Source organism: Lithobates pipiens, unplaced genomic scaffold (assembly GCF_037356315.1).
Source record: "Lithobates pipiens isolate NorthernLeopardFrog02 unplaced genomic scaffold, aLitPip1_a1.2 Scaffold_16, whole genome shotgun sequence".
Taxonomy (NCBI): Eukaryota; Metazoa; Chordata; class Amphibia; order Anura; family Ranidae; genus Lithobates; species Lithobates pipiens.
The window spans coordinates 16293619-16314705 of record NW_027507748.1 but is presented as its reverse complement, the minus strand read 5'-3'; the positions used below and the strand labels follow the sequence as shown (position 1 = coordinate 16314705).

Here is a 21087-nt window from a genome sequence, read left to right as displayed (position 1 = left end):
TAAAAATGATGCACAAGAAAGTCCGCAAACAGTTTGCTGAAGACAAGCAGACTAAGGACATGGATTACTGGAACCATGTCCTGTGGTCTGATGAGACCAAGATAAATGTATTTGGTTCAGATGGTGACAGGCGTGTGTGGCGGCAACCAGGTGAGGAGGACAAAGACAAGTGTGTCTTGTCTACAGTCAGGCATGGTGGTGGGGGTGTCATGGTCTGGGGCTGCATGAGTGCTGCCGGCACTGGGGAGCTACAGATCATTGAGGGAACCATGAATGCCAACATGTACTGTGACATACTGAAGCAGAGCATGATCCCTTCCCTTCAGAGACTGGGCCGCAGGGCAGTATTCCAACATGATAACCACCCCAAACACACCTCCAAGATGACAACTGCCTTGCTAAAGAAGCTGAGGGTAAAGGTAATGGACTGGCCAAGCATGTCTCCAGACCTAAACCCTATTGATCATCTGTGGGGCATCCTCAAATGGAAGGTGGATGAGCGCAAAGGTCTCTAACATCTCCAGCTCAGTGATATCATCATGGAGGAGGGGAAGAGGACTCCAGTCTCAACCTGTGAAGCTCTGGTGACCTCCATGCCCAAGAGGGTTAAGGCAGTGCTTGAAAATAAATGGTGGCCACACAAAATATTGACACTTTGGGCCCAATTTGGACATTTTCACTTAGGGGGTGTACTCACTTTTGTTGCCAGCGGTTTAGACATTAATGGCTGTGTGTTGAGTTATTTTGAGGGGACAACAAATTTACACTGTTATACAAGCTGTACACTCACTACTTTACATTGTAGACAAGTGTCATTTCTTCAGTGTTGTCACATGAAAAGATAGAACAAAATATTTACAAAAATGTGAACCTTTTGAATATTTCAACTATTTGGAGTTTAAACTCTTTGCCATCCACCGAATAATAATCAGAACCTTTTAAGTCAATATTCACCCCAACAGAACGTGCTTTTTTTTCTAATTATATATATATATATATATATATATATATATATATATATATATATATATATATATATATATATATATATATATATATATATATACTCCCTAACCACCACACTGTGACTAGCTCCATGATAAATATCGCTTTATTATATGACCTTCCTAAATACATTCTCTGATCTATAATCATTTCTTATACCTTTTCAAAAAACGCACCCAGAAAGTAAAAACTCAAGGGGAAATAATTCTGGTTTTCATTCAGACCTTTGCTACTGTACCACTCTCTGTATACCTTCATTAGGGCCTTCGGAGAAATGCCAAGCTGGGGCAACCTAGAACATGCAAGTTCTCCGGAGCCAATATTGGTTACAAAGTGCACTACGACTAGCCTTCCCACTGATTATATAAATGTCCTCACATTGCCGGGCTTATCAAATCCTAATGAGTGTAAGCTCTGGAGAAAAGTGCCTGGTGGTTAGTTTGCTTTAAATTCTTAAACAATCTTTATCCAGATGCTCGTTAATGGTTTAAAACGACACCTCCGTTTTACAGCTTTCTTCGAAGGTTTAGAAGGCTGTTCTTCTCCTCCTCCTTCTGAGAAGCATACAAGCTGGGCAGCTGGAATGGCTCTTTCCTTTCCTCTGTGGAATTGAAAGGGCAGGCCTTGAGGTGTTCAGATATGGAAGAGATATCATCGAAGATCCACCGATGGACCGGAGAGAATAGTCTGCTGAAATTCCAGACCTGGAGGAAGACCAGAGAGCAAAAGGTGAGAAATTGGGCTGGAGGTCAGCTACAACCCTAGAACCTTCATTACACACTTTACCAAACCTCATATTAGGGCCACCACCAGATCAACACCCTATGTCTGTAAGTTCCAGCATACGTTTACAAGCAGCAGTTCCAGTGAAGTGAAGAACAAACGTTTGCCTTTTCATTCAACTCTTAAGCCCTTGTACACACGGTCGGAGAATCAGTCGGAATGTGTCCTATCGGACCGTGTTGTCGGATAATCCGAATGTGTGTGGTATGCATCGGACTGATTCCGTCGGAATATCGGTCGGACCCAAGTTTCCAACTTGTTGGAAATATTTCTCAACCAAATGGTTCGATCGGACATACTCCGATCATGTGTAGAGAATTTTGATCGGACAAAGTGCCACGCATGCTCAGATCAAATTCTTACATCAAAGCTATTGGCTACTAGCCTGAATGTAGTCCCATCGTAACGAAATTACGTCATCACATTCTGAAAGATCGTATTTTTCGACAACTTAGTCCGACCGTGTGTATGCAACAGTTTCGGACAAGATCCGACGGACAAAATCTGACGGATTTGGTTGTCGAAATCTCCGACCGTGTGTACAGGGGCTTACAATAGCACATCAAAATTCCATTCATTCACCCAACTAGGAGAGCTGGGAAATCTTCAGGGTCCATTGTATGCAATATATGAGTCTACTTTACATTTGATTCAGGCTTGATTCACACGTTTGTTTTTCGGTGGTGTGTGTGTGTGTTACACATTACATTCATTGCTGTGTTGCAGTGCCATTCAATTTGAATGGTACCCCACTGCACTTAGGCAGGGGTCTCCAAATTTTTTAAACAGAGGGCCAGTTTACTGTGCTTCAGACTTTATGGGGGCTGGTCTAGGGCCATTGGAAGTAGAAAATGCCTTGGCGTCCAGTGGGAGGAATTGTGTGCCGTCAATGAAAGGAATTGTGCCCCATCAATGGTGTTGATGGAAGAAATTGTGCCCCATTGTTGGTATCAATGGAAGAAATTGTGCCCCATCGTTGGTCCTACTGAAAGGAATAGTGCCCCATCATTGGTATCAATGGGAGGAATTGTGTCCCATCATTGGTGTCAATGGAAAGAATTTAATGGTATTGGTGTTAGCAACAGGAATAATGCTCCATTGTTGGTGTTAGCGGATGGAATAGTGCCCCAAGGGCTAGATAAAGGCAAACAAAGGGCCACATCTGGCCCCAGGACCACAGTTTGGAGACTGCTGCACTAAGGCAACACGTCCACAGAGTAGGGGGCCACAACTTATGAATAACGTGCAACATAACACGTGTTGACACACTGCAATGTAAATGGGACCTAAAGGGTGATTTTTTTTTTTTCTTCATACCTTGGAGTTAGAGTACTTTGCAGAGTTATATTTTGATGGGGTCAAGGAGAGAAGAAGAAAATGGTAGAGAATGGGATACGTGTAGGAGGGAATAGGATAAAATAGGTGTAGCACCCTCCTAGAGTAGTATAAGTTGCTAGACAAATTGAATTAGCTTCCCTGCAGTCAGCAGAGCAGGGGTTTATTCAGGCCTGCTCAGTGTCTCACAGGTGCTCCGATTGCTTCCTCCTGTATTCTAGAGGATTCTAGAATAATAGCGTAAGGAAAAACAGAGTAAGCAGCCTGAATATTTATGGGAATCCAACCAATCCCTTGGAAGATGGGCCCAGTAGGTGGCTGAAGAGCCCATAAAAAGTCTGGGGTCTGAGACAAGTAGTACAGTTCCTGGGTCCAGTTCTTCTGGAGGAGAGCCCTGTGCAGTGGATTTACCCTTGGGGTAGAACTATTGGCGGTGCCCCTAAGAAGACATTGAGATGCCAGCTAACAACCCTAGCTGGGGGGCCTATTGACAAGCCCAGTCCTGGAATCATTTTAGGTCTGGAGAAGCTCACTGGAGAGTGCTAGGAGGAATTGGGGGTAAACATGCCAAGCTGTCCTATGGTGGCGTGGGTCTGAATCTCCCTAACTGAAGAGTGCCTAGTGGATATCGGATAATAAAAGGGGGAAATTTGGGACTTTAAATGTGCCTCCATCCCTGTTACAAAAAGTAGAAAAGGGAATTTTGGGACTTTGAGTGAGGCTGTAGACATAGTGAAGGTAAACTGGATGGAAATACATATTTATTAGTCATAAAAAAATGCACAATACATCTAAAAAATAGAACCACATATAAGGAATAACATTGTAGTAAATGTGATCCTAAAAATATCCACGTGCACATAAGTATGCGCACATGCGATACAGGCATCAAGGGTACGACAGTGCATAACAACCAAGCGCCACATAGTGGTCTAAAATGATAAGTAATTACATTTGATGAATTAATCTATGTACATAAGTCATCTGAACAACGTTGCGGAAAAAAATACTAAATTATAAAACCAGTGAGACCATGATGGTTTGAAAATTGATGATGGAATCAGTACTTATATCTGCATCCCTATTTCACGACGCGTTTCGTGTATGGAACACTCATCAGGGGCGGATGCTCTAGGATATCTACAAGATATAAGGAGGTGTAATTAGTCTGGTTATATTGGGTTATATTGGGATATATAAGGGATGAGACAATGAAGCCCACTAGTACTGAGGGTACTATGCAAGTACTCAGGGTGGGCTTCATTGTCTCATCCGTTATATATCCCAATATAACCAGACTAATAACACCTCTTTATATCTTGTAGATATCCTAGAGCATCCGCCCCTGATGAGTGTTCCATACACAAAACGCGTCGGGAAATAGGGATGCAGATATAAGTACTGATTCCATCATCAATTTTCAAACATCCAATTTTAACCATCATGGTCTCACTGGTTTTATAATTTAGCATTTTTTTTTTCCGCAACGTTGTTCAGATGACTTATATACATAGATTAATTCATCAAATTTAATTACTTATCATTTTAGACCACAATGTGGCGCTTGGTTGTTATGCACTGTCGTACCCTTGATGCCTGTATCGCATGTGTGCATACTTATGTGCATGTGGATATTTTTAGGATCACATTTACTACAATGTTATTCCTTATATGTGGTTCTATTTTTGAGATGTATTGTGCATTTTTTATGACTAATAAATGTATTGTATGTATTTCCATCCAGTTTACCTTCACTATGTCTACAGCCCCACTCAAAGTCCCAAAATTCCCTTTTCTACCTACTGGTGGATTTCGGAAGGAGGCAACCAATGATCCCATGACCGTGTGAGTAGACAACCCACGTTCTGGAAAATAGTGACTGTATGCAGCTTTATATTCCTTGAGGAGAAGTTATAGTTACCATCAGCATTAGAGATTCCGTAGGACTTCTTTTTGTGCAAGCTAGAGAAGAATCCTCAAAGTGTCCAGTTTATCAGTTTTGGGGTAACCCATGCTCCTTTCACCCCATTCACGTTCATCGTTCCAAGAAAACCCTAAAAAGCCACCCCTAGACTGTTCCTTTGAACCAGTAGAAAAGTGTAGAAAATATGTGTACCTGGCTGTGGGTGTTGGAACCAGGGGGAAAGGACACAAGTTCACCAGCGGCTCTTTCAGGAGTGTGCTACATATGTAAATAGGGATCAATCGGGGAATGTAAAGTAGGAAAGGGAAGGTGGGGGTGAGGCTGGGGGATGAGGGGAAGGAGGGAAGAACAATGGCAAGGATAGGATTTTCCCAAGTTTCGTGATGAGCGGACAACAGTGTTATTTAGAGTGGAACTTCACTCTCCCAATCAACACTGATTATTTTTAATCCTTATGTTGCTAGCATTAGTAAATAGATAAGAAAAATAGATTATATTTACTTGTTTTAAGCATTTTTTGTTTTTACATTTCTTGAGCTACTTCCTGTTTTTTTGCCCTAGCAATTTATGTCACACATCCCAGGAGTCTTCAGGAGGGGAGGAAAGGAGGAGGGGGTTTCTCAGATAAGCTTCATGTCCTTCATGTATGCTTGAGCTAAGATCAGATGGACCCCAGGAAGTAGCTGCTACATGAATCCTTTGCCCTTACTCAAGATGGTCGCAGCCAGAAATGATAGTGGGGTGGTTTTAAAAGTGATTTCTCAACAAAATAAAGCATAGAGACATAGATGGATGGGGGAATTTGCTTTGAATATTAAAAAAATAATTAAATGGTGTTTTTGGTTTGTGGTGCTCAGATGCAGTAAATATCTACTTTAAGTACAGCTGAGTATTAGGGCTTTACTCCCAGCTGAGAAGGTGAAGGCATTTCAGCAGAAGCAAGGTTGAAGGTAGAGTTCACATTTTAAGAGGAGAGGACATGGTCTTCCATTCACCTGATGTCCTCCATCTTATTGAGTCACATGGTTATCATTGATGGAAAAGGGTTTTTCCATTTCTGGTGGATGCAGGCCTTCAGCCCTGAGGAAGGGGGCTTGTCCCCCAAAACACGTCAGCTTTCAAACCGCAGCTATGTTGGTATCGCCCCAAGTGGTGTTTTGTTATGTTTGTACCTTCTCATGTTTGAGTATGTTTTTGGCTTCTAAGTTCAAAAAAAAAAATTGGCGGTGGTAATGCACTAGGTATTTGCAGCCTCTTGTGTCTTTTTACAGGCCTTCAGAGGGGCATATGACATCATTATATCCAGCTCCTCTCCACTGGGCATATGACATCATGATCTCCAACTACTCTCATAGTTACATAGTAGGCGAGGTTGAAAAAAGACACAAGCCCATCAAGTCCAACCTATGTGGATAATTATATGTCAGTATAACATTGTATATCACTGTATGTTGTGGTCGTTCATTTGCTTACCTAATAGTTATTTTGAAACTATCAATGCTCCCCACTGAGACCACCGCTTGTGGAAGAGAATACCACATCCTTGCCGCTCTCACAGTAAAGAACCCTCTACGTAGTTTAAGGTTAAACCTCTTTTCTTCTAATTTTAGTGGCCACATGTCTTATTAAACTCCCTTCCACTGAAAATTTGTATCCCTATTGTAGGGTCACCCGTACGGTATTTGTAAATTGAAATCATATCCCCTCCCAAGTGTCTCTTCTCCAGACAGAATAAGTTCAGTGCTTGTAACCTTTCTTCATAATGAATATCCTCCAGTCCCTTTTATTAGTTTTGTTGCCCTTCTTTGTACTTGCCCCATTTCCAGCACATCCTTCCTGAGGACTGGCACCCAGAACTGGACAGCATACTCCATGCTTTCCACTGGGCATATGACATCATGATCTCCCCCTCCTTTTCACTGGGCATATGACATGATCTCCCCCTCCTCTCCACTGGGCATATAACATCATGATCTCCCCCTCCCCTCCACTGGGCATATGACATCAAAATCTCCACCTCCTCTCCACTGGGCATATGACATCAAAATCTCCACCTCCTCTCCACTGGGCATATGACATCAAAATCTCCACCTCCTCTCCACTGGGAATATGACATCAAAATCTCCACCTCCTCTCCACTGGGCATATGACATCAAAATCTCCACCTCCTCTCCACTGGGCATATGACATCAAAATCTCCACCTCCTCTCCACTGGGCATATGACATCAAAATCTCCACCTCCTCTCCACTGGGCACAGGACATCAAAACCTCCACCTCCTCTCCACTAGGCATATGACATTATGATCTCCACCTTCTCTCCACTGGGCACAGGACATCAAAACCTCCACCTCCTCTCCACTGGGCATAGGACATTGGCTGAGGTGGAGGAGATCACAGAGGAAGCGTTGCATTTCTTCATAAAATAAAATGCTTCTGGTGAATGGTGGTGCAGTGCTCAGCCCAACTCGATTTTGATCCAGGAATGGGACAGCAAAGTCCCTGTTCTGCTGCCGGAAAACAGTGCTGTATACTGTATGTAGCGGATGGAACCCATTTTGTTTCTCTAACAGCCACCAGTTAAGCTTTAAAATTTCTGTCAGATTTCTTTTTTCAGAAAGTATCTCTCTTGGAGAGATTCCACTTTTTTAACATTTAAGGGTGCCACTTGGGGCAGGGATTGAGTTAAAATCACCCCAATGAGACACAAACAATAAAAAATGTTGTAAACCTTCACTACTCCATTCTACAACAAAAACATGTAGGGTTTTTTAACCTTTGCCTATCAATCTGATACTATAACCACTCAAACAAAGCCCTTACCTTTTTTCGACACCTCCATGAACTTCCGCCATGAGAGTAAGTCTTCTTCTCCCAGAGAAGATGGACCATCCCCTTCTCTTGCAATAACGAGGCACAGACATCTCTCATAAGGGAGGAGACTTGGGACAGCTGACAGAGACTGAAGCTGTCCAAGAACCCAGCGATGTGTTGTAGGATCTCAAGTGGAAGGTTAGAGAGGGAGTCTTTGCTCTTTCCTCGATTGCTCCTTGAAAGGTTGGGTCTTATTCCCCCATACAAACTACAGTCTATCAGTGGCTTCACTGCAAACGTCTTGAGTTGTTTGTTGTAGACGACCTGTGACTTCACTCCCGCAGGACGAAACCGATTTTGCACGAAGGTGCAGCCCAAGTAGGAAAGTGGGCAACGTTGCTGGAACCAGCCACCGAGGCTGGACTGTATGTCACAATGGGCATTTTTAAAATGTGAGGAGAACTCATCTCTACGGAAGAAGAGTTGGCACGAAAAGGTAAAGGATGAATTACTCTTGTTATGTCTGCTACATACACTCTCACTCAGGATATCCAGTTTAAGACCTAAACGTCTCATTTCCTTCTCTGTCACAATATCCAATAGTGAAGTTTTTTTAGTGAAGGGATCTTGACCAAAATTATAAGTTTGAGTTCCAAAATCAATGAGCAGCCCATCTAGGGCCTTCATCTGTGATACCTCATGACCTTTAAGCTCCCTTTCAAGGGCACACATCAAGATTGTGTCAATATTCTTAGATTGTGACAAGTCTTCTTCAGGGAGGCCTAGGTCAGATGTGTCCACCAATTTCTCAGCTCTCTCCTTCCTGGGATTTTCTTCCCCGAGTTTGGCCCTACGACCACAGTAGCTTGTTGGTACTTTAAAGGTGTACACACTCTTTACCGTTTGGGCTTCCAGGTTTCCATACACAAAGTCCTTCTCTTTGGGAGTGCATGCCGCCATCTGTCCAAATCGGATTAGCATGCGGCCATGATGCACAATGTACATGTTGTAGCTGCCGCAATCCATTTCGGTTTTCAGTCTTTCCAAGACCCCCTCTTGCCATGGAGCAAAGCCAGTCTTTTCCGATAGTTCCGCATATCTTCTCTTGCATTCCTCGTCATTTTCGCCCTCATTAGTTGGATTTTTCTCTTCTTTTGCATTGGGATTATCACCTGGTGCATTGCTGGCTCCAGCTGATGTACTGGTGCTTTGATCTCCTGCTTTCTCCAGATATTCGGCTGCTTTCTTCTCTTTGCTAAACATAGCCTCCCACTTGGAAAACTTATCAAAATCATGGTCGAGTTGACCCCGAGCCAAAGCTTCTCGCTGAAAGTCAGTCAGGCCACCCAGATCCACACTGCTTTGGTTTGCTACATTAGATGAACGATCAGTTCCTCCTACAGCACCGGCCTCCTGGTCTTCCTCAGGCCTCTCCAAGTTTATTGTGTTTTGAGGGTCTTCAGAGAGCTCTGGGAAAAGTTCAGCCAATTTAAGTGATCTAAAGAGAGTCTTTTGATCCCGTAGAGATAGTGCCAAGTCAAGGCATTCCTCACTTTCTTCCTCCTTCAGAACATTCTCGTAAAGCGTTTGATCCTGATTTAGATTGGGCCAGCGGTTCCAGTCCATGGAACAGCAGACCACACTAGCTGGGCAGACCTTGAGGTGCCTGGCCTGCTTACACCTATTCATGTAGAACGGGCATCCAAAAACTGAATTGAGGCATTGCACCCATTCATTAGGGCATAGCAGCTGATGTTCCTCCTCCTTGCACATATGGAAAGTGGCACCACAGTGTAAGCGGCAGCTTATCATTACGCAGGAGATGCCAGTATTGATGGGAGCTTGGCATCTTTTGCTGAAGCAGTTCTGGCAGTGCTTGTGTTCACCAGGACGAGGCTTTACCGCCTTTCCCTTTAAAAAAAAAACAAAAAAAAACACAACACATATTGATAAGTTGAGATAAAAGGAGAACAATGTTGGGACTTTATATGAGACCTTGGACATCCCGTACAAAAGGTCTCCATCCCTAATCTATAAATGCACAAGGGGAAAAAAGCTGGGGGACATGGGGGACAAGGGGACTTTATATGAAATACAACACTCAGGGTTGGCTGAGACATTAATTATAGTATAAATAATGTTCTGAGGTGACAATAATGGGCATAAAGCAATAATTCATCAAGTATTTAATTGAAATCAATAGGTAAGATATACAATAAGAAATAATTGATACAGATACAATATATTAATATATAATTAATTAAATCAATAGTATAATAAATAAAATATGATTAGTATAATATCTCGCAATATAATTTTATATCATACAATATAAAGGATCATAGGTGTTGCTCCCTCTCTTTCCTGTATCAATTGATTTTAAACCATTATTAACTTTTTGCATATAATTCATTGTAGATATTCCCAACCAGCTGCTCCTGATGAGTGGCTATAAGTCCACAAAACGCGTCAAGCTTTTACCCTTGCTGCTATATCACAGTATCCATAGTTTATACCATGGGCTCTATTAAAGGGTGGAGACATTGATTATTTATCATTTATTTATTTTTTATTACAATATGTTCATTATGGTCGTGTCGATTTTGGGTGTACTGCTGCTATTTATTTTTACTATGTGATATATTATGTTATTATACTTATTATTATTATTATTATATATTGTATGATATAAAATTATATTGCGAGATATTATACTAATCATATTTTATTTATTATACTATTGATTTAATTAATTATATATTAATATATTGTATCTGTATCAATTATTTCTTATTGTATATCTTACCTATTGATTTCAATTAAATACTCGATGAATTATTGCTTTATGCCCATTATTGTCATCACAGAACATTATTTATACTATAATTAATGTCTCAGCCAACCCTGAGTGTTGTATTTCATATAAAGTCCCCTTGTCCCCCATGTCCCCCAGCTTTTTCCCCCTTGTGCATTTACATATTGATAAGTAGTTCAGAGGCTGCCCAACCCCACAACCCCACAGGCACCAGTCCATGTACACTGCCTTCAATAACTCGGTCTAGGTCTATAAATAAATAGGTCTAGGGGATGTCTTTTTTTATATTTATTGCTTGAAGAACATTAAACAGGAGAGGGGATAGGGCATGGGATACTCCAAAACACTGCACAGTAACAGGATAATTTCCCCCAGGATCCCATTCAGGAAATCTACTGTGCACGGGGGGTCCAGTATTATGAAACCCTATGAGGGCAGTCTCAATCCATAGCTACGTCTAAAGCCGCGTACACACGGGCGGACTGTCTGGCCAACTAAGTCCGTCAGACAATCCGACAGACAGTCCGTCCTACTTTTGAATGAACGGACTTGACCACACACGATGAACAGACAGTCCGCTGAAAGCTTGCGCGATGACGTGTACAGCACGTACGACGGGACTAGAAATACGACGTCCAATACACTGCAATGCAACCTTCGGCCGTGTAAATCCTTTCTGAGCATGCGCCATACTTAGTCCGTCCAACTTGCCCACACACGAGCGGACTGTCCGCTGAAACACGTTTCAGCGGACTAAGTTGGACAGACAGTCCTCCCGTGTGTACGCGGCCTAACTGTTATATCCAATAGCACACAATCACCAGGAATCAATTCAGGGTTATTACTTACAAGTCCCCAGAAAAGCTGCACACCTTCCAGCCTCCTACGGACATGATCCAGTGATGAAAACAATCCTTCTCCATTGGTGAAGTCCCACAGCTGTCTTTTTTTTAATAAATATTGCTCCAGGCTTCAGGATCCCAGCTCTGCCACAGCTGAGACCTTAACACCCCTTCACACCAGGGGCGTTTTGCAGGCGCTATAGCGTTAGAAATAGCGCCTGCAATCCGCCCTAAAGAAGCTGCACCATTGTATGTAGTGTGAAAGCCCCGAGGGCTTTCACACTGCAGCGGTGCGCTGGCAGGACGTCAGGGAAAAGTCCTGCCAGCAGCTTCTTTAGAGCGGTGAAGGAGCGGTATGTTTACCGCTCCTCCACTGCTGCTCCCCATTGAAATCAACGGGGCAGCGCTATTGCGGCATATTGCCGGCGGTTTAAACCCTTTCTCCCCCCCCCCCCCAAAAGGGGTCTAAATATCACCAACTTGGTCCTCCTGGGGCGGCAGCCCCAGAAGCATTGGAACCCTCCCTGCCAAGGAAAGAACAATCTCTCCAGGGCCCCAAACTATTGATCACCTCCCCAACCACCTTATGCACACTGGAGCTAGGGCATGATAAAAATCCAGACTGGTCATTTGAATCTCCCTCCCTATGTTCTGGAAGCTTTTTTTTTCAGAAACATGGGAAAGCAATCGAATTCCCAGCCTGTGAAAACTTGAACAGACCAGAACAAGCAATCACAGCTCCCTTGAGTACAGAAGGAGCCCAAAAACTACATTTACCTAGCATCCTGCGCTAGGAGGGTGCTACACAACAAAAAATTTAGATACCATGGATCTAGCATTAGATATTTTTCTTTGTGTGGCATGCTGGGTAATGTGAGTGTGTGTAAGGCTTCCAGCTGCTGTATGTATTTTAGTACTCCCTCTGATGATGCCGTCTCCAGAAGGACAGAGACATTTGTGTTCAGGCCATCATTGAGGATCACCACTAAGCCCTTGTACACACGGTCGGACATTCCGACAACCAAATCCGTCGGATTTTGTCCGACGGATTTTGTCCGAAACTGTTGCATACACACGGTCGGACAAAGTTGTCGGAAAATCCGATTGTTCAGAAGGTGATGACGTAATTTCGTTACGACGGGACTACGTTCAGCCTAGTAGCCAATAGCTTTGGTCTCTTCAGAGTCTGGACCAGCTTTGTGACATCAGCTAAGAGCGGCTTTACCTCGTTGGCTGAAAAACGGTCACAGGAGTGCAGAACTAAGTATCCCCCTTACAGTAGTAGTGCCAATATCCCCTGTACAGTGGTGTTTGTAATGTCCCCCCTTACATTTGTGGTGGTCATAATGTCCCCCCTTACATTTGTGGTGGTCATAATGTCCCCCCTTACATTTGTGGTGGTCATAATGTCCCCCCTTACATTTGTGGTGGTCATAATGTCCCCCCTTACATTTGTGGTGGTCATAATGTCCCCCCTTACAGCGGTGGGCACAATGTCCCCCCTTACAGCGGTGGGCACAATGTCCCCCCTTACAGCGGTGGGCACAATGTCCCCCCTTACAGCGGTGGGCACAATGTCCCCCCTTACAGCGGTGGGCACAATGTCCCCCCTTACAGCGGTGGGCACAATGTCCCCCCTTACAGCGGTGGGCACAATGTCCCCCTTACAGCGGTGGGCACAATGTCCCCCTTAGCCTTTGTACACACGGTCGGACATTCTCACAACCAAATCCGTTGGATTTTGTCCGAAACTTTTGCATACACACGGTCGGACAAAGTTGTCGGAAAATCCGATTGTTCAGAAGGTGATGATGTAATTTCGTTACGACGGGACTACGTTCAGGCTAGTAGCCAATAGCTTTGGTGTAGGAATTTGATCTGAGCATGCGTGGCACTTTGTCCGATCGGAATTCTCTACACATGATCGGACAAGGTCCGATTGGATCATGTTGTCGGAAAATTTTACCAACAAGTTGGAAAACTTGGTCTGTCGGATACTCCGACGGAAACAGTCCGATGTAGACCACACACAGTCAGATTATCCGACAAAACGGTCCGATCGGACACATTCCGTCAGAATCTCCGACCGTGTGTACAGGGGCTGAGACTGAGATGCCGTCTCAGAGATGACACAATCATTCAAATCCTGGTGCCTGTTCAGTTCTTGGCGGTGCTCATAAATATCAATCACATTCATACAGGACACAATGGCTCTAGTGAGACCGCTATTAGCAGTTTACAAAGTTTGGAAGCTAGGTAAATTAAGTCTAATGAGAACACCAGACCAAGTGTAGCGCCCTGCTAGTTAGGCTTCTGGCTAGCCTGGGTAAATTTAGTTCTTTTAGCAGTACTGTAATCAGTTGAGTGGCTTATGATTATTTAGGGCTGTTCTGTGTCTCACTGGTTGCAGGATTAACTGCTTCCCCCTGACTTTCACAGGTTCTGGATGTAGAGGGCTGGGAGAGTCAAATTTATGTGGTCCCAGCCAATCCTTGAGGGAGGGTGCCCAGTAGGTGGCTGGGAAGGAGCATAAATAGTTTGAGGCCTGAAGCAGATGGGGTTCTTGTCCAAGAGAAGAAGACCCCAGCCTGAAGGGATGCTGCCCTTCTGGGCAGTCCAGCTGTGCTTCTTCATTCGCTCATCGGAGGTCCCAGCTGGGTCATCTGGGGGGGGGGGGGGGGCTATTCTACTGAATTTTGCTGGAGCTGATCAAGGGATTTCTTCTTGGGAATCTGGTCTGGAGAGCCCACAGGAGACATATCTGGCTGATAACGGAAGGAGGCATCCAAATATCAAAGGACATTTGTGAGTATAAGAGATCCCAGTGACTGTGTGCTACTGCTAACCCTCTGGAATTTGGGTCAGCCTATGCATAGGCAGGCCATACATGGTGCAGTGGCATCACTAGGGTTGGTGTCACCTGGTGCGGAAAACATTAGTGTCACGCCCCTCCACCAACTATTGTCCCCCCTCAGTACAGACCCCCCATTAAATACAGACCCCCTCCCTCAGTACAGGCACCCCCATCAGTGTAGAATCCTCCCCTCTTAGTGCAGACCCCCCCCATCAGTATAGAACCCCCCTTTAGTGCAGACCCCCCCCTCAGTATGGAATCCCCCTTAGTGCAGACCCCTATCAGTATAGAATCCCCCTTAGTGCAGAACCCCACAGTATAGACACCCCCCTTAATACAGACCCCCCCATCAGTATAGACACCCCCCTTAATACAGACCCCCCATCAGTATAGACACCCCCCTTAATACAGACCCCCCCATCAGTATAGACACCCCCTTAGTGCAGACCCCCCATCAGCGTAGGCACCCCTCTTCCCTCCCACAGTGACCCCCCCCCCCCGCACATGTCCATCTGCTTATAATAAACTAGTGTACAGTACAGACCTCAGAACAGTGTGGCTGCAGACATACACACACAGCGGTGTGTCCCTCGGCCTCCTCCTCCTCACTGGATGTAAACAGAGAGGAGGAGGAGGCGGCGGCTTCAGTCCGCTCCACTGGGGACACAGCGAGGTGCAGATCATCAGGGCAGCGGGCGGTGTTAGCGGTGCCGCAATTCACTGGTGTCACCCCTCTGGCGGGTGTCACCCGGGTGCGGCCCATACCCCCCGCCCCCACCTAGCAAAACTACTGACATGGTGCAAATTTCTTTCCTGCAACCCACAATTCCCCTATCAATACAGACAGTGCTGACAGGGGAATCGGCAATTGTCTTTTCCCAGTAGAATCTGACAGGCTTCTTGTTAATCGATTGATCAACTTGCCCATTAACGGGTCTTTAGAAACTAGCCGAGATTCAAACCATGTATGGCCTTAAAAGTGGACATTCCCTGTGGTGTGCCTGTGTAGCCCAGTTCATCATTTGCTGCTGCAAGGAATGTGCTAGGAAGTTTGAGAAAGTTAGAAGTGGCCTCAAGTTACTTTGTCCTCCAGGAGTATCCCACACAGTGGCGGCCCGTCCATGCAGGGTGCACGGCCCCCCCCCCCCATCCATGTGTCGAGCTCCCTAATCTATATGCGGGGTGCCAGACGCATGGATTCCAATCAGTGTTTTTTTTTTTTAAAACACAGGATTGGAGCCAGAGGCTCTAATAGGCTTCAAAAGAGGGTGGGCACTGTGCCCCCCAAGCCCACCCAGTTGTGTGACTATAGCGAATTAATATTGTTTGCGGGTGACCTGACCGGGGAAGGGTGGCTGTGGGTGCACTGTTTGCACCCCCAGAAATATACCACCAGCCACTACTGATCCCACAGTTCCCCTGCACCTATCCAAGTTCATCAGATAAAAGAATACCCCTAGACTTTAACGAGCCAGAAGAGTGACTCTGACTGTGTGCCCGGCTGCTAGCGCCCTAACTGGGGAAAGGACCTTGGGACTAAATCAGTAGGTCCTTCAAGGGTGAGTGCTACACAAGGAGCTAAGAGTCAAACAAAATCTGTTAATACTGGTGTTATTCCATAAGAAGAAGACATAAAACCACCAATGCGTTTTGAGGCTCAGGGATTTCCCTCCAGGGCTACAAGACAAATGCAAGGGTGGTTTTAAGAATATGAAATACTACAATACACATCACATAATAGACCTATTTTGTGCAGAATTGTGTACTGTTGCAACCACCCTCGCTTGTGTCTTGTAGCCCTGAAGAAGGGGGAGATCATTAAGTCCCAAAATGCATTGGCCGTTTTGTCTTCTTGGGATGAAATATCAGCATTACATTTTTTTTTTTACTGTTTTTTTTTTTTTTTAGATTGCCTAATGCCGCATACACACGACCGGACTTCGATGGACTTGGTCCCGCGGACAATCCGACGGACTTTGCAGCTGTGGTCCGCCGGACTTTCAAACAAACGGACTTGGCCACACACGATCACTCCAAAAGTCAGATGGATTAGAACGTGATGACGTAGAATAAGGAAGTTCATAGCGTGTAGCCAATAGCTGCCCTAGCATCGGTTTTAGCCCGTCGGACTAGCACACAGACGACCAGATTTTTCAACCAAACTCGAGACCGTCGGAAAGATTTGAAGCAAGTTTTAATTTTTAGGTCCGCTGGACTTTTGGGAAGAAAAAGTCCACTGGAGCCCATACACAATCGAATTGTCCGACCGGATTCCAGTCCGCCGGACCAAGTCCATAGGGAAGTCCGGTCGTGTGTGCGCGGCATTAGAGCCCTCATCCCTGATGCAAGCTGTGGTCTGGCTCTTATGTGGTCTGGCTCTTATGTGGCTCTTACGGAGGCTCTTATGTGGTCTGGCTCTTAGGGAGGCTCTTACGGAGGCTCTTATGTGGTCTGGCTCTTACGGAGGCTCTTATGTGGTCTGGCTCTTACGGAGGCTCTTATGTGGTCTGGCTCTTATGTGGCTCTTACGGAGGCTCTTATGTGGTCTGGCTCTTACGGAGGCTCTTACGGAGGCTCTTATGTGGCTTTTATGGAGGCTCTTATGTGGTCTGGCTCTTACGGAGGCTCTTATGTGGTCTGGCTCTTATGTGGCTTTTATGGAGGCTCTTATGTGGTCTGGCTCTTACGGAGGCTCTTATGTGGTCTGGCTCTTATGTGGCTCTTACGGAGGCTCTTATGTGGTCTGGCTCTTACGGAGGCTCTTACGGAGGCTCTTATGTGGCTTTTACGGAGGCTCTTACGGAGGCTCTTATGTGGCTTTTATGGAGGCTCTTATGTGGTCTGGCTCTTACGGAGGCTCTTATGTGGTCTGGCTCTTATGTGGCTTTTATGGAGGCTCTTATGTGGTCTGGCTCTTACGGAGGCTCTTATGTGGTCTGGCTCTTACGGAGGCTCTTATGTGGTCTGGCTCTTACGGAGGCTCTTACGTGGCTTTTATGGAGGCTCTTATGTGGTCTGGCTCTTATGTGGCTCTTATGTGGTCTGGCTCTTATGGAGGCTCTTACGGAGGCCCTTATGTGGTCTGGCTCTTATGTGGCTTTTATGGAGGCTCTTATGTGGTCTGGCTCTTACGGAGGCTCTTATGTGGTCTGGCTCTTACGGAGGCTCTTACGTGGCTTTTATGGAGGCTCTTATGTGGTCTGGCTCTTATGTGGCTCTTATGGAGGCTCTTATGTGGTCTGGCTCTTATGTGGCTCTTATGGAGGCTCTTATGTGGCTCTTATGGAGGCTCTTATGTGGTCTGGCTCCTATGTGGCTCTTATGGAGGCTCTTATGTGGCTCTTATGGAGGCTCTTATGGAGGCTCTTATGGAGGCTCTTATGGAGGCTCTTATGTGGTCTGGCTCCTATGTGGCTCTTATGTGGCTCTTATGGAGGCTCTTATGTGGTCTAGCTCTTATGAGGAGTTATGCAAATATCACATCATCTACATGCACAGCACCGAACTGTCCCCGATGCGGAGGGACTGTCCCTGATGTTGAACAATGTCCCTCTGTCCCTCTTTCCATCTCACTTGTCCCTCATTCTGGTCTGATCTATATAGATGAATATAAAATTCACTATTTTTCTTTAAAAAAATTTTTTTCCATGACTGTACAACTGTTATCTTTGGATTTGCAATAAAAATATTATTGATAAAAAAAAAAAAAAAAAAAAGAAAGTTTCCCAGTGTTAAACCTTTCATCCAATTTCTAAATTGCTGTATTTGTAAATGAAAAAATCCAGTATAAAAGGAATAGTAGTGGTAAAAAAAAAAAAAAAGCAGATGTGGGTTTAACAGATAATTTTTTGTACAATTCTCCTTTAAGGGGGCGTGTCCTACACCTGCATACTTTTGCTCAAGGTGTCCCTTGTTCCCATCTCAGAAAGTTGGGAGTAATGTACGATATCAGTCAGGACGACTGGGTGTTCTGAGGAAGCATACATGCTAGGGTGACCACATTTCCAGACTTCCATTCAGGGACAACCCCCCCCCCCCAAAAAAAAAGATAATTTTTGATACTTTTTTTTTTTGGCCAATTTTTGAGGCTGGGGCAGTGGCATATTATTAAATCAGTGGGCCTGTGTGCAAGATCATAAGTGGGTGCTAGGATCACTTTTCAGAGGGACTACCGCAGGGAGTACAGCAGGTCTATCCCCCCCTTACATCCTCCTCCAGGGTGCCCCCTTAGTACTACTGTACTAAGTGGCACTCCCAGGGTTGTAAGGGGACTCTCTGGAGGATGTAAAGGGGGCACATTAGTGTGCCCCACTTCTTACATTAGTGTGCCCCCTCCTTACATAAAAGCACCCCCACCTCACATTAGTGTGCCCCCTTTCTTACATAAGAGCGCCCCCTCCTTACATTAGTGTGCCCCGCTTCTTACATAAAAGCGCCCCTTTCTTACATAAAAGCACCCCCTCCTTACATTAGTGTGCCCCGCTTCTTACATTAGTGTGCCCCTTTCTTACATAAAAGCACCCCCTCCTTACATAAGAGCGCCCCCTCCTTACATAAGAGCGCCCCCTCCTTACATAAGAGCGCCCCCTCCTTACATAAGAGCGCCCCCTCCTTACATAAAAGCACCCCCTCCTTACATTAGTGTGTCCCGTCCTTACATTAGTGTGCCCTGTCCTTACATAAGAGCACCCCCTCCTTACATTAGTGTGCCCCCTTCTTACATAAAAGCACCCCCTCCTTGCATTAGTGTGCCCCGTCCTTACATAAGAGCGCCCCCTCCTTACATTAGTTTGCCCCCCTCCTTCCCCTTTACATTAGTGTGCCCTCTACCTTAAGCACCATGGCTGTAGCCAGGGGCGTAACTATAGGGGGTGCAGCAGTTGCGACCGCAACTGGGCCCTGTGATGCAGGGGGCCCATGCAGCCCCCTCTACATATGGCCGGCAGCAGCATAGGCAGCTAGGGGTACCAGTGCCCCATGCACACGGGTGGCTGGAGGTGGAGGGTGACTAGCAGAGCTCCATGCTCGACTATCGCACTGGCTGCTCTTTAGTTGTGCATTCCCCGCATGACCTCTGTCCTCGGCCGGCTCCTTAGAGTACCCCTCTCCAGCTCCATGCATTGCCGCTCAGTCCAATGTCTGTTCTCCCCAGCCAGAGTCCGCCCGCCCCCCCCCCCCCCCCCCCCGAGTCCGGCAAACTCTGCACTGCATACTTCTCCCGGGTAAACAAACTTTAAGCACACAGATGCAGTGCAGCCCTATGAGAGCCGTCTCGCGGAGGACACTGCAGGCTTGTCTGCCAGCCCCCTCCTCCCCCGTCATACACAGATGATGAAAGGTCTTTCTGGGAGATATGCTGATCGCCCGTCCAGCACACTGGATGGAGCCCAGGCCAACATGGATGAGTGCGCGGCCTACAGCTTGGTCATGGTGAGTGAGAGGACCCCACACACCATTACATACCCCCTCCATCTCCCCCTGGGTACAGGGACCCCTTCTCACGTGGGGACAGGGACCCCCACCTCCCCTGGGGACAGGGACTCCTTCTCACCTGTGGGCAGTAACTTAATCTGCCCTGGAGAAAAGGACCTCATCTCTTCTGCCTAGGGACAGTCCCCCAATGGGGCACCTAAAAAAAAAATAAAAAAAAAATACTGATGCCAGTGGTGGAACTACAGGGCTCACAAAGGTCATACCTGTGACCACGCCCTGGAGTTCCACCGCCGGACTCGGAGGGAAGGGCCCTGGCTGGGGTTCAGGGGGGCCCTTCATGGTTCCTTGCATCGGGGCCCTGAAGGTTCTAGTTACGCCACTGGCTGTAGCTCACATTGGGAGATTGGATGAGGAGCAAGTGTGTAACATGGGAAGTTGTGTCCTCCTCTGGGAGCTGGGGGTTAGGACCCCACAGTGGACTTAGTATCCAATAACTGGAGGGAGAAGGGGGAGCACAGAGGTGGTCAGAATTTCAGAGCCCTATCTTAGGCAGTGAATAGTGATTACAGGGAATGGATCTTTCAGCTGTTGTTGTCTCTGTCGGCTGATGCTTAAAGATCGGTTCTCTGTAATCACTATTCACTGCTCAGGACTCCAGGAGAGCTCAGCTAGGGTGGCATTCCTCCGTGTGCCATGTAGAAGCACACAGTGGGCATGGCACAGGCTACCGGAGACAGATTTATAACTGCACAGATAAGAGACTGAGAGATAAGAGTGAAGATCGTTACAGTGCCAAGAATGAGGGAGAACAACAGTTACTCCTGGCAATGAGGCAGGAGAACCATGGAAGCTCCCAATGCACCCCCCTCACTGCATATTGGAAAACCACCCAGGGCAGGTGCCCCTTCCACCCCCCCCCCCCTTGTACTGCCCCTGCCTGTGTGGCTTACTGCAGCTCCTTGTCGGTGCCACCTGCTCTCAGTCTTTGCGGTGAAGTGCAGGGAGGAGGAGTTCCGGAACGGAGTCTGGATACATTGTGCTCCTCTGGGGTTAGCCTGGCAGCCTCTGCCACTCCTGCTTCCTGGCACTGTCATCACTGGTAACCAGACCCACCGCCTGCCACCCCATCAGTAGTAGCAGTGGGGCAGGCTGACACACAGCAGGTGGGCTGGTCAGGAACTCGGGAGACACTGTTCTGACTCCCTGCTGCATGCCGCCAGGTGCCGGAGAAGGAAGAGTTGCTGACTGCCAAGATGGGTGGAAAGAGCAGGGCAGCTCTATGC

General features: G+C 46.2%; 1 protein-coding gene across 2 annotated transcripts in view; it reads right to left on the bottom strand.

The window, feature by feature from the left end:
- Positions 1 to 1093: 1093 nt before the first annotated feature.
- Positions 1094 to 21087, bottom strand: part of FBXO40 (F-box protein 40) — a 40784-nt gene continuing 20790 nt past the window's right edge. For both annotated transcript variants that reach the window (XM_077479623.1, XM_077479622.1), the window contains exons 3-4: positions 7870 to 9771; positions 1094 to 1709 (exon numbers count right to left, since the gene is read on the bottom strand). In XM_077479623.1, coding sequence (XP_077335749.1) covers positions 1512 to 1709; positions 7870 to 9771 — 2100 coding nt within the window. In that variant the 3' untranslated portion in view covers positions 1094 to 1511. The remainder of the gene's footprint in view (positions 1710 to 7869; positions 9772 to 21087) is intronic.